This window comes from Trichoplusia ni, chromosome 13 (assembly GCF_003590095.1).
Source record: "Trichoplusia ni isolate ovarian cell line Hi5 chromosome 13, tn1, whole genome shotgun sequence".
NCBI classification, from domain to species: domain Eukaryota; kingdom Metazoa; phylum Arthropoda; class Insecta; order Lepidoptera; family Noctuidae; genus Trichoplusia; species Trichoplusia ni.
In genome coordinates this window covers 3,884,722-3,899,669 of record NC_039490.1, presented here as the reverse complement: position 1 = coordinate 3,899,669, position 14,948 = coordinate 3,884,722, and the positions used below count along the sequence as shown (strand labels likewise).

The window sequence follows — 14,948 nt, the reverse complement described above, 5'->3', positions numbered from 1 at the left end:
GATTATGCGACCTGCACTACGGTTCATGTACTAGTTTTAATTTTGAAAAAAGAACCACTATCGTATTATCCCTTGTATTGTTTACTCAAGAAAAAAAAAAATAGTAAATTAGAAATGTAATGGAATAAATGATTACTCTTACTAGTTTATATTAAAATGGATAAACCATAGAAACCTTAAATTAGGAACTTAAAAATTTTTAGCTGTCTTTACAAATGCTTGCTTTACTGTCATTTACACATTTTGCCATTGACAGTTGACATCGAAAATACAAAAACATGCCAGAAGCTCATGCGTGTATGTTTTTATAGGTTAAAAGTGTAAAACAACTTCGTTTAAAATTAAATAGGATACATAAGTCTATCAAAATGGTTAAGAAGAAAATAGATAACCGTATAAGGGTAATGATAGAGAATGGCGTTAAGTTGGGACATCGTACCATGTTTCTTCTCGTGGGAGACAAAAGCAGAGACCAAGTAAGTAGAACTTATTTACTAAAACATATTACCGGGCACATTATTTTGTAGCGTAACAATACTAGAAAATGCATTATTTAGTCAAAAGAATATCAAATAATTTACAATATCCACATTTTTAACAATTTCTGTAAAATGTGGTCTCTGTTTTCGTGGTATTTAAACAAAAATAAATTTCACGGCATCAAATTTATAACTCGAAGTTAAATTTTAGTGCCAATTTAATGTAAAAAATCAAAACTTACACACTATTATGTAGAAGTAAACTGTAAAACCATTGTCAACAAATATAAGCATTTATAATATATAGTGTTACCAATTATTGCCATGATTGCTTGTTTGTTTCAGGTACCTATTTTGTATGATATGTTAGTAAAGTCTACTGTCAAGGCCAGACCCACAGTTTTATGGTGCTACAAAAACAAAGACGAAGCTATAAGCAAGTAAGTTTTTATTTAATCTCTATGTTCATATTGCTGAGCAAAGGGCCAAAGTACTACCTAGCCAATTTCTATCTCTCTATCCTATATGTATCTGTTTATATTGCCATGTGAACTTGTATTACCATAAGTAATCTAATTCAAAAGAAAAATGTAAATTTGCTGCTGGTCTTTCATCTAATCATATAATGTAAAATATTACTCAAAGCTTAATTAGAGCTATCAACTGGTGACTGATCACAGCAAATCTCGATTGTCTCTTTTGTTTAACCAAGATTGAGAGCTAAATGAGACCATACATTTTGTTTTAGCCATGGCCGCAAAAGAGCAAAAAAGATAGCAGCAGGCAAGTTGGAAGTCTCAGAAGAATCTCTATTTGATTCATTTAGAGTGGCCACCACTATACATGGCAGATATTACTCCGAGAGTCACACCATGCTGGGTCAGACATATGGCATGTGTGTGTTACAGGTAAAAATTATCATTTTACATAGATCACAGATCATTAGCTATACTATGCAGTTATGGCTAATACTCTGTGTCTGAGCCTGTATAGGCTGAGCTATCTGCACAAATTTATCCTAGTTTTGACACAGTTTCTAATGAATGGGACCTCACTCCTTTTAAATCTCTGGCACCTAGCTACATCTGCTTGTTCTGGAAGCTGACCATAAAGTAGTTGGGAAAAGGCTAGGATGATGATGAGAGTATTGCAATATCATTCTTAGTGGGGTTGTAATGACCTTGTATTTTTGGATCCAGTTGTGGATTATGCATTATGGAGATAATAAAATAATTAAATGATTATATCAAGATAATTAACCTCATTGCTCAGGACTTTGAAGCTCTCACACCTAACTTGATGGCACGGACAGTAGAGACCGTGGAGGGAGGTGGTCTGATTGTCTTCCTGCTGAAGTCCATGGACTCTTTAAGACAACTGCATTCTATCACTATGGATGTACACTCCAGGTATGTTGTGATCTTTTAAACTAATGTAGTGTTATGATGGCTTTTCAGTCTCAGTATATGTATACTCAAAATAAGGTGCGTGTTCCTTTGACTGACACTCCAATGGGTATACCACAAGGCCATCTATAGAACGATAATTATTTTCTTCCTGCTCTACTCCTGGTTTATTAGGAGTCAGCCCAGACATTTTTTTTCTGACCATTTCCTGTCGCTCGCTGCGGTATCACAAAATTGCTTCTTCATTCAGATCATTTTCCTCACAATCTATCCATGAGGGTTTCTCTCAGGCACGCAGCCATAAAAACACTAGCCAAAATCCTTTTGCAACATATTCGGTCTTTCGACATATCTGTAAAAGTACTACTATGTGATGTAAACTATAAAATATTTATTTACAGATTTAAGACAGAGGCATATGACACAGTAGTAAATCGCTTTAACGAGAGATTCCTTCTGTCACTGGCTGACAACCCTCGCTGTCTAGTGCTGGACGACTCGCTCACCGTCCTGCCTATATCGTCCAAGACTGCGCAAGTCGAGCCTGTTGATAACACAGCTGAGGTAAGAACTGTATTCCATTTATGAGAACAGTTATTTGGCCGATTAGATCAACGGCGGTAAATTTCACTAGCTACCAAGTAACTACGTAAACAAAGGTTCCTCGGGATCACAAGGCAGCCTAGACTTGGTAGTCCTATTGTCAGTTTCGGTAAAAAAAAAACAACTTTCAACCTAAATCAAGAACCAGTAGGGATCAGCTTCGTTTACCGTCGATCGATCGTAGTTCCTAACTCGTGACACTGTTTACTTTAGCGCTGCCGTTTTCCGGGTTTTCCGGGCACCGACTCTACCTCAATTTGATTGAAATAAAATCTCTTGGTGTTGAGTGTAAGCCTACAAAATACCTCTGTCTTCCACATTAACACCAATCTATGCATATTCCACTGCTGTTCCATAATATATGATCTATATATTATATGTATATATTTGCAGCGTGTAAACCCGAAGCTGACGGAGCTGATATCGTCTCTGTCGGACTCTCCGCCGGCGGGGCCGCTGGTCGCGTTGTGTCGCACGTACGACCAGGCCACCGCACTCGTCGCGCTCATCAATACACTCGCCGATAAACAGTCTAGGTAAGTACCTTAGCATTAAAAAAGAAGAGAAAAAATATGTTCATCTTCAACCTATAACCTTCAATAATTTATATAATACAAAACGGCACCAGTTTTACATTCCCATTGTCCTATGCCCAGGCCTCCACACTGCCTCACAGCGGCCCGAGGTCGAGGCAAGTCGGCCTGCCTGGGCTTGTCCATAGCCGCCGCTGTAGCACTCGGCTACGTCAACATCTACGTGACGTCACCACATCCAGAGAACTTGATCACCTTATTCGAGTTCCTACTTAAAGGACTCGACGCTTGCCTGTACCAAGAACATATAGATTACAATATAGTGAGGTCAACAAACCCGGATTTCAAGAAGGCTATTGTCAGAGTTAATATCGCGAGGAATTCTAGGCAGACTGTGCAGGTAAGGAACTACTATGTTAATAATAATAACAGCTTACAAAGTCTGAATTTCGGGCGCAGGCCTCTTCCGATTAGTGAAAGATGGATGCTTTCTCACTCAGGAGTAATGTTAGTCATATTAGTGTTCTAGAATAGTTCTAATATTATTACATGGCCTGCAGACACTTTTAATTACGCAAAAAAATTACGAGTATTGGATTTTTGGATGGACAGTTTATTTGTTATAAATCTAAATTTATTTGACTCTTTATTCTAGATAACTTATTTTTCCCGAGAGTAGAAACCTTACAAACCCAGATTTAATTTACATTAAACATCCGTAAAAAATGCAGACTGTAATAAATACAAGGCCTATGTAACTTTTCAATAGACTAAACAGCAAATGAGACGTAATAACTAAAGTGACTAAGTAACTAATACGCGAGAAGTTATACTTTTTTGGCATCATTAAAAAAATAGTTTTAAATTGCAATGATTAATTATAATTAATGAGCGGTTTAGCGGGCTACTTTGTATCGTAAAATTTCACTATCATAATTTTTTCGTAACGCGCCTAAAGGAGTATAACCTTTTTCATTTTTATATCATTTATTTGCTTTCCAAAATATGTGGAAGGTGTTAAAGTATAGTCTTAAAGTAAATAATACAATTGTTACCCTGTAGGGCACAACACAACTCACTTAAATCTGGGGACAGGAATAAAGTAGTACATGAAACAACTTCAACAATAAATGTGTGTATGCCCACGGTATTCATATTTATGGAGTTTCTTGCTGGTTCTTCTCCATAAGAATTACAGTTTGGAACCGTGTAACTAGAATCATTATAGTAACGTTTTAATAGTGTCTGGAAAACGGCCTATTTGTAAAAAAAACTTTTGATTTTGATTTTTAGTACATAACCCCTGACGACCACTCGCTGCTCTCCGCGGCGGACCTGGTGCTAGTGGACGAGGCGGCGGCTATCCCCCTGCCGTACGTATCGGCGGCGGCCCGGCGCGCGCCCCTCGCCCTCCTGTCGTCCACGGTGTCGGGCTACGAGGGCACGGGCCGCGCGCTCTCGCTCAAGCTGTTCGCGCAGCTGCAGACGCAGCATGATGCGCCGCCGCCCGTATGTATACACTACAAGTATTTGTGATTTACAGGAGCTTGCAGCTAAAGCATAACTGTACAAGTTAATCCATGTTTGTAGTTAATCTGTAAACGGTTTGGATGTCATAGCGAGTTCTTCCTTATTTCGAATGTTACATCATCGGCCTAGCCTTTTCAAAGCCAGTCTAACCGGATGAAGCTAAGTACCAGTTTTACAAATAGCGGTTGCCTATCTGATCTCCTCAACCCAGATACTTGTGCAACATGATACCCCTTAGTTAGACTGGTTGTCAGACTTTGTGTCTGACTTTCAAGCTCCTGACTACCTGTAACGGCTGTCAAAGATGTATAAACAACCTGACGTGCCTTCCGAAAACACGGACGAACTCGTTATGACAAAGATGGTCTGCTCAACCGCGGCAAGCGTAGCTTACCCTGATGTCGATTCACTTATGCAGTTATTATGAGCGTATTCTGAGGAAAAACTTAGGTCTTTTGTCCAATTTCCTAACATTTTCAGTATATGACCGGATTTCCACATATTAAACCCATCTATTGATGATGATTGATGAATCAATCAATAATTCAATTATTTCAGATAAAACTAGAAGAACCAATTCGTTACCGTTCCGGTGACCCGATAGAGGCGTGGCTAAACTCCCTCCTGTGCCTGGACGCCCCGCCCCCCGGCGTGGGCGTGGGAGCCCCGCCCCCCGCCTCCTGCGAACTGTATCGCGTTAACAGGGACGCTCTGTTCTGCTACCACAAGGCGGCTGAGGCATTCCTGCATAGATTAGTTTCTATTTACGTGGCGAGCCATTATAAGGTAAGAATGAAGTGGCTGTTGATTATAAACGTTTACAATTTAAAGATTATTTTCACAATAGCACTCATTTTTAGTATGGTAAATTGCATTGCTAGGTTTAAAAATATATTTCAATGTTTATTGTTACCAGTGTTTATTTAGAGTAGAACTTATTGCCTTACAATTTTGCAGCGGAACCTCAAACAAAGCTTAGAGTTAGTGGAGACCAAAAAAAATCCTGTATTTATTGCTGTTCTACATAACATTATGTGTTAAAGGACCTTTATTATCAAACAGTAAATTTTAATTTAAAGTGTTTAATAGACAAATTGACCTATATCCCTATTCCGTTCTTCATATATTTGTATATTACCACCATGAAGTCTTACACATATTAGCGGCCTCTACCTAAACCCACCCAAAACATAACCTTCCACTTCCAGAACAGTCCCAACGACATCCAGCTCCTGGCGGATGCGCCCGCGCACTGCCTGTTCGTCCTGTTGGCGCCCACCCCGCCCAACAGTACCGCCATGCCGGAGATACTGTGCGTCATACAGATGTGTCTGGAGGGGAATATATCTGACAAGTAAGTTAATAACACATTCTATTATAACTATATTGTAATAATAGTTTTCCATAATATCACTATAAAGTGTAAAACAAAGTAGCTTTGTATGCCCTACAGCTTGCCCTACAATATGTCTTCCCTTTGAATGTTTAAATCTTTAAAGTACTCAACTAATATTGATGTGGTTTTGGAGCGGCTCGCTAGTGGTATATAAACTATTACAAAATAAGTTTATATTTAACCCATATCATGTTTCATGGGGATCGAATCTGCGACACGTCGCGCTTAGTGGGTTTGGCGAGGTGACCTCAACCTCGCGGCTATCCGTGCAGTCAAAATCGATGCTAACCGCTTCAAGCATTAAACGTTAATATTTCTTAAAGCCGCTATGTCTATGATATAAACTAGCTACACAAACATGTCTAATTATACCCCTTACTCCGTCCAGGTCAGTTCGCGACAGTCTGGGCCGCGGTCGCAAGGCGGCCGGGGACCTGATCCCCTGGAACATCTGCGAGCAGTTCGGAGACAAGGACTTCCCCAAGCTCTCCGGCGCTAGGGTCGTGAGGATAGCCACGCATCCTTCTTATCAAAGGGTATGTATAAAGCAATCAATATAATAGGGCATTTGACTAAATTTAGCTAATTAGTTGGTTAGATTGATGAAGCGAATGATTAATCAATCAAGAAATATAAAAATAAAACAAATCAAAGATTATGAAACGTATTTTTATGGGAGCCAGCAACGTAAGTTGCGCGAGATTTTAACGCACAATACGCACCAAAAAAGGTTTTTCTTTACGCGATAACAGAAAAAATACGTATCCAATATTTTTAATATATTTTTTTATTTAATACTGTCGCTAAAACATGTCGCAATGTTTTAATGGTTTCATAATTTTATTTGAAATGTATTATCCCTAACAGATGGGCTACGGCAAGCGCGCCCTGCAGCAGCTAGCCGCGTACTACTGCGGGGACATCCCGTGTCTGGACGAGGACCACTCTGATGATGACGATGCTAAAGCTAACGGCAGCGGAACTCTGCAGACTGAGAATATTGTACCTAGGTAAGTTTCTTTCTTTCTTCTTTCTTTTAGGTAAGTTACTTATCGGGCGCCCAAACATCAGGATAATAGATATTTTGATATTGTATTGTATCACCAACTATGTAATGTTTTAAATTCAATAAATAATATTAAATAGAAGGAATTTAATCCTTGTGTCGCGGGGGTTTCACAAACATTCAAGTCACATACGTAGTCAAGTGTAAATCTTACCATTCTTTCTCACCACAAGTGCTGGTTTTATGTCAGTGTTTTAATGTTAATATTTTTGGTAACCTATAATTATATTATAGGTTATTACCTATAAGTATAATTTAGAGTCGCGATATAAGCTAAAAAATCCACCCATCAAATTTATGTCGTTCAATTTATTTTGATTTGGTGACAGAAGGACTGACATACAACAAAGCCTTGGTTAATATAGGTTTCCATTGTTTATTTTTATTTGTGAAGAACCGTATCATCTTATTTCCAGAGCCAAACCACCAACTCTGCTGAAGCGTCTTACAGAAGTCAGGGCTGAACACTTGGACTACTTGGGAACTAGTTTCGGTTTGACGGAGGAACTGCTCAAGTTTTGGAAGTCACAGAAATATGTACCAGTTTATCTTAGGTATGTGGGAAGAATTACTAAAAATAAATTCGGACTAGAAGAGACCTGAATTCTATAATCCGACAATTTCGGTCGTCTGCCGTCCAATCAAACGGGCATATGCCCGCCCGTTTGATTATATCATGGATTCTTTTCTGTTTTTTTTTCCCTTCGCCTCTATCCAATTAATGCTATATCGTTATACTGTGTGTGTATGTACTGTTATATCGTCTGTCTATCCCAAACTTAACCACTTAGTCATACCAATCTCGCTTTATACATTCAATTCTATCTTTCTATCTTTTCAGTCAAAAGACAAACGAGTTGACGGGCGAACACTCCTGCATAATGCTCCGGTCGCTGAGCGAGGCCGCGTGGCTGTCCGCCTACAGTGCGGACTTCCGCAAGAGACTCTCTCGTCTACTAGCGAGGGCGCTGCGGCCTCTGCCTGCCTCACTCGCGCTCTCCACACTCGTCAACGATAACGTCAGCGTCGAGAAACCAGGTCAGAGGATCTTATTGTATGTTTCATGTACTACTTAGAGGCAGAGTGTAAACCGCGAGCACGGGGCTTTATACACACTCGAACGTCGAAAACTATAAGATTTTTTGCTTTGTTTAAAGAAAAAATACAAAACAGTCAGACATTTCAGTTTCTTCGTGGCTTAAGACACATTAAGAAGAAGTCTTTCATTTTGTGTTGAACTTAAAAACGATAAGTTGCTATAAGTTTGAAGTGTCTAAATCGTGTGCGTTTCTGTCTGTTTGCATGCATGAACCAATTTCATATTTTTTAAAGGTACTTGGAATTGGATTGTTCTTATCTTTGTTTGATTTAAAACAGTCCAAGGTAGCACTAGCCACAAAATGGCTTATTACATACAATACCCAACTTCTTCTTTATCAATTTATTTATAAAAACCCAGATAGCTTTTTCACACACCAAAACCCGAGTTTGACTATCAGAATACTATATTTTATTTCATTAATTTATTTTCCAACCACACAATACAACTAACATTAGATCCACATATCCACAGTCCTTACAAAGCAGTTGATAGAGCAACACCTCTCCGGGCACGACCTCTCTCGCCTGGAGTCATACTGCCGCCAGCAGGCTGACTACAGACTAATCACCGACCTCCTAGCGCCGCTCGCCAACCTTGTCTTCCACGCGAAGACGAAAATAAAACTGGATGCTATACAGCAAGTGAGTGGACTCTATTTCCTTTAATGAATAAAGTTGGTGTATTTTGAAAAGAGGAGCTCTCGTTGTTCATCGGTCAAGGGTTAAGCTCATTTGATACGGTCAGTTAGATGGATGACCATCGGGACATACGAAATCGTTACTTTGTGGGTCCCGGCTATTTTTTTACATATCTTTGACAGTTGTTACGGGAAGTCAGAATGTAGAAAGTCAAACTTTTTATCATGTTGTTACGAATTGCGCTGAACTGCACACTAAAAGATATTTCGCACAATTACACACTATAAGTTGTAATACCATGCTATGAAAGAATAAGCATAATGAAAAAAACGATTCGCTTAAATTTATCTTCAATCATTGCGAAATCTTCAATATTACATTATATGGTATTTTAAAAGCAGATCAGTATCTAATAAAACCCTCTCTTCTAGGTCCTGTTCATAGCTATGGGCTTCCAAATGAAAGATGTTGATGACATAGCAACAGAACTAGGTCTACCAGGCTCACAGATCCTCGCGAAGTTCTACGAAGCCTGCAAGAAGATAAATAACTCTTTCAACGCTGTTCTAGAAGATACTGTGGCTAAGGAAATCGGTATAGAAGATAAGAATACGGATGATGTTGAAATGGGCCCAGTTAAACAGAGCTTGCAGGATGAACTGTCAAAGGCTGCTAAGGTATTGTGCTGTGGAGTTGTAGTTCTAATTGTAGTATATTGGTTTAGGAATAAATGATTAGGACACTCTTTTAAAAGCTGTTTTATTTGATTTTAATTATAAAATAGAGAAAGACTCGCCAGGTAGTATAGTAAAGCTACACTAGACACCAATATTATTGCAAAATATTACTACCTTGTTATTCTTCTGTTGTGGACTGTACACTTTGGGAGATTCTACCTCATACAATTTGTAACTAATTACATTTTTGAAACTTTTTCATAGTTTAACAATTATTTGCTATTATTGAATACTTGAACAGATTAATTTGAATCATACATCAGCAGAACATATCCTAATAATTTTGGCCCAAAAATGATTGTCCTGAAAACAGTTTTAATAGTTTATCCACTCAATCCTTTGGTATTTAATAAAATATTGTTAAAAGGATTACAAAAAATATTTTTTTTAAATTGCCTAATTTCGTTAAATATCTTACTGACTATATTATTATTACATTCAGGAATTGGAGCGCAAACAACGTAAGGAGTTGTCTCGTCTGATGGGTGAGGATCTAGCGCAGTACCGCATCAAGGGCAGCGACCTCGACTGGGGCCAGGCCCTCGCTGGGACCAAGGCCAAACAACTCGTTTCCGTTAAAAGGTACTGTGAATTATAAGATACTAACTGTCCCCGCGGGCCTTCCCGCTACGAATCGAAAATGATCCCACGGAAGTATATCGGGATAAGTAATTCATAGATTTAGTAAAACGTGGTATTTAACCACGTTTTTAAATGTCGCTCCATTAGAATTTTGTCAAAATTCATCCAGATGTTTTTATAGTTGCATTTTCATCCGGTTTGAAGCTACCCTGAAAATTTAGCCTGCTAGCTTATCGGGAAGTGCCTTAAAATTGACTTATAAAACTCCAACCGGGACGACAAACATACAAGAAAGTGAGTGTATAAAAATGTGGGGAAAACTAGCCTATGTGTCAATCCTGGTTATAAACTTTCCGTGTACCAAGTTTAGTCTAAATCCGTTCAGTGGTTTATGCGTAAAAGAGGAACAAACATCCATACGTACAAACTTTGTGATAATTACTTTCCTTCTGTTTTCCAGTGGCGAGAAGCGTCTCGGTGACGACAGCAAGGAGATCGACGACCTCATAGAAGCTCACTCGCAGAAGAAGAAGAAAAAGAAGAAGCACGTACGGAACCAAGTGTAATAAACTATGTATGTTACGTTATATTATGGTGTTTTATTTTAACTGTAGTACTGACCTTGCAGTTCTGACAACCAGTAGTTGTCTGTATCTGTGTATGATGGATTTGGGTACATTTCCTAGTCTATGGTGTCCCACTGTTGGGCAAAAGCCTTCCCCAGATTACACTTATCCTTATCCTGCACCACCCTGTAACCGAACTTGTCCTCACGATTTTTGTCCATATGTCTGTCTATAAGGATTCTTACCAAAACACAAGGGTGTATGACTGGCAAGAAGTGGAGATTTTATGCAATCCTTTTCCTAATAGATCTGTTTTTCAATTACGCTTCAATAGACTAACAACTTGACTGACTATGACATTTTGTGTTTCTCAGTAAGGCTGTGAGGGTGCGATAACAAGGCACTTTGAGTAGCGAAAGATTTTTATTTCTTAGGTATTTATAGGTAGTTAGTATGTTGATAACTTACAAATGTAGTTTGTTATTACAATTTACAGATAATGATTGCCTTAGTAGATACAGCGCTCTCTATAAAATCTTTTTTTTCTGTATAGACATAACGCATATCTTATAGAAGAGGTTGGTATAAAAAAACAACAGGTTCAATAATAATTTCTATAATTATTGTAATATAAAAAAGTGTTGGTAGTTATTCAACCCTTGGAATAGACAATAGATATTTCCTCTTAAACATAACAAATACGGTCGTGGGCGGCGCGGGGGGCAGGTCGCCGCGCTCGTAAAAAAATAACATTTTGTTAATCCGACCGCGCGCACGACACTACCTACCGCACCGCCACGCACATACTTCTATACCATTTTATTACAATATAATGTGATCTAAGAAAAATAATATTTTCGTCTAACGCCCGATACGGGGCGTCTGGTAAACAATTTTATACTATAATTTGTTTGTCCCTTATTTTAATACACGCGTTCTACTCGTTACAAATGTACGTAACATCGGCTCGTGCCGCTATGTGTGGTACAGCGAAGGCCCGACGTCGGTCGGTGGCGGCCGACCGCGCCCTCTGGCGGCGGCGCCGGGCGACTAGCGCGCTCTCCCGCCGCCAGAGGCCGCCTCTTACATTTGCTCTAATATTTGTTAACATACGAAGACCACCTCCGTACTTTACGCTATCATATCGAGAATAAAAACATCCACTACAAAACATAATTTAGAATATAATTAACATTAGCTGCTATTATCGTTAAGTTAAACGTTATGGGATTTCGTTAATTTATACACTATTATTTTCTCACTTTTGACTTGCGGGACACCTTCAATAAATGTAGGAAGTGAGTGAAGGAAGAAACGACAAACATAACAGACAAGTTCAACAGTTTGTAGACACATGCGACTTTAGCGAAGCTGGGATACCTCCAACATGCTTCAGAGTTAACAATTGGTGTTCAACATTAAAAGTATCCCGTAGGAGATAGAATTGGCTAAGCGAGAGGACACAGCAGAGTGCGACAACTACAGACAGATAGGTACAGAGTTATTGAGAAGGAATTGCACTTTGGAAAGGATTCGCGACTCTTGGCACTTTGACTTACGCTAATTTGTCTCGGACATGCAGTAACACAAGAGATAGGAAATAGTGAGAGGAAACGTGCATGGAAGCGATAGAGGGCGCGACATGACCAGACACACGGGCACGACACATCACAAATCACTACGTAACTAATTACCTTCACTTGAGATAATATATTATAAAATATAAATTTACTTTAAAACGTCAAGAATTTGAAGTTATTGTACGTAGGTGATGGTAAGCAGTGTACAGCGTCAGGCCGACTAGTCGGGACTGGGACTCTATACATATACATCATTTCATTTAATACGAAGAGACACAAAAGCAAATGCACTAGACCTTATTGCCACACTTAAAGTTATTGCTACGACATATACATACCGCTCTACGTATAATATATAATTGTAAATATAATCAATCACAACATCCAATAAAACGAAAATTTTGTTTTAATATTATTGCATTAATTTAGTTCAACTAATTCAGAAGGGGTTCTCAGTAAAACCACTGTATAATCTCTTTACAATAAGTGCGTTTTGTGTACAGTGCAGTGAATACCAGAAATACTGCGAAGTTAATACTTCAAATCGATACCGATGAAAATAACGTTACACATCTCTTACCGCGTCTCAAGTCCGAGAGATTCCAAACGAAATTGGAGGCTAAACGATTTATCACTAAGGCACAATTTAAATTTCCCATTTGAACTTTATTTAATTCTAAAATAAACGAATTCAATTCCCCTTCTCACATTGAAGGCTGTGGAGACTCGTCCTGTGCCGTCGCGCGGACTAGCGGGCGACAACTTGCGACAGCTCGCGACAACCCACGTCAACCCGCGGCGTAGCATCAATGTGCGTGTACGAATTCATTTACTATATACGACATTCATTTTAGAATTGTGTCAGTAGTTTAGAATATACGTTAGATATTTAAATGGTTCGCTTACTGGTAACTTATAATATAATTACTTGGTGTATAAGTTGCTGGCTTGCTGTTTACCTTATTGTATTAGCATATAGGTATCGCTTCGTTGGTGAAGCAAATCAAATGACATCAAACATGAATGTATAGCAAATATAACAGTTCTATAATTTTAGGCATAACTTTAAATATTTAACTAAGCAATTGAGTAACGAAGCTCTCCGAAAAGGAGTTTCTATGCTATCCAAACTCCTTGCTTTATCTCAGGTCGCTACTTTATACAAAAATATATTTTTCGCAAATAAATTTGACTTAAATGGGTACTACTATAAAAATGGTAGCAAATATCACTCTTATACCCATATTTATAGTTGTCTGTTATATCAATGTTGACGGATAAATATGGAGGCTTTATTAACTAGAAAAAGTAATTTAAAAGAACTAGCGATATAATATAATTATTCAAAACTTTGTCTACATTTTCTACTAACATTTACCTGGAGTTTTTCCGACTCGTGTTACATAAAACAATTCTTATGATACATCGTAGGGAGACAACGTTGCGATAGTCAGCTTGTTAAACTTTCGTACGTTTGTTGCCACGTGTGAATGCTGCCTTAGTAATCATAAGGGGAAGTGCTCACATAAGTACTGAGGACGCAATAAAACATGCAATATTGCGCTAATATTATAATAATACAGCACTTAATTGACACTGAATTACTGCCTGAAATACGATCATTATGTGAGCACTTCCTCTTAAGTAACCTAAAACTACTGTATATAACATCAACTATAAATATAAGTGCAAGTGAATGATCTATGAATATCTAATTTATATATATAAATCGCTGCGTTAACATATTTATCGCAAACTATTACCTATCGTATACAAAAGCGTTGCGTCGGGCGAGCGCCCGCGCGAGCTTGCAGCGATCCAACATACGAACTTCAATTGATATAATCTTTGCATACCGGTGTCGTTATACTGTGGATTCAGTACGTAGTGTAGTCGTAGGCAGTTTAACATAACATTTTGGCAATCCATTATAACTCCCTCTGTGTGAACCCCTCCGTACGCATTACTCACGAACTACTCTTAGTTCGGAAGCTAGATGGCGCTTCCATTATCTGTCTACAAGTATTATTGCTTTTGTTTTCTGTATCAGTAACTACATACCGTTGTACTTTTGTATCTTTATCCTATTCTAACACCGATATATAGAAGTCTTACATTAAATGCATATACTCAGTAATAAAGGATCTCGATCGTTGCATTAAAAACTTGTCGAAATAAAAACGGAAATTATTATTCTTCTATGATAGTTATATCTCTGTAATAAGTAGGTGAGTATTGTTTTAGATTGGTGTTTTATACAGGTACATAGTATTACGTGTATCCTACTTATTTACAGTTCGACAAAGCTCTATACTAGTTATATTCTAATGTTTGAGCGTTACTCCCATCTCTCATAGATTGACTCAAACGAATTACTGTACTGAATCCGCAGTAACTATATTGTACAGTGCTTTCAAAATTACTCTAAAATCGGCAGCTGAACAAGACACTTGCTATAAGGCATTACTGACGATCACATCTGCGCTGAACAGTTATTGCGATAGCTTGCGACCCATGAGCTCGACTCGTGGCCCGTGGTGTTAAATGGCAAAATTGACGAAAGGCATTTTGTATTACTCTAGCACTTAATTTAAGCGTCCGTATCATATAAACACGCATTCGCACCTCACACAAGCTTCCTCCCTCCATTATCACTAAATACTTGAATATCTCAATTGACTAAGTCTACTGTCTGCTAGCCACAACTCTCGTGCAAAACAAAAAGGAAAA

The 14,948-nt window shown here is 38.4% G+C and overlaps 1 protein-coding gene across 1 annotated transcript; it reads left to right on the top strand.

Annotated features, from left to right (window-relative positions):
• The first annotated feature begins 256 nt into the window (after positions 1 to 256).
• Positions 257 to 10,661, top strand: LOC113500035 (RNA cytidine acetyltransferase). Its single transcript, XM_026880682.1, has 18 exons — positions 257 to 476; positions 825 to 919; positions 1,228 to 1,387; positions 1,752 to 1,888; positions 2,287 to 2,449; positions 2,882 to 3,024; positions 3,145 to 3,421; positions 4,315 to 4,530; positions 5,110 to 5,337; positions 5,760 to 5,905; positions 6,336 to 6,483; positions 6,815 to 6,957; positions 7,430 to 7,567; positions 7,855 to 8,051; positions 8,587 to 8,756; positions 9,185 to 9,430; positions 9,933 to 10,072; positions 10,533 to 10,661. Exons 1-18 carry the CDS (start codon positions 369 to 371, stop codon positions 10,636 to 10,638), a joined length of 2,961 nt encoding a protein of 986 aa, XP_026736483.1. The 5' UTR covers positions 257 to 368; the 3' UTR covers positions 10,639 to 10,661.
• The last annotated feature ends 4,287 nt before the right edge of the window (positions 10,662 to 14,948 follow it).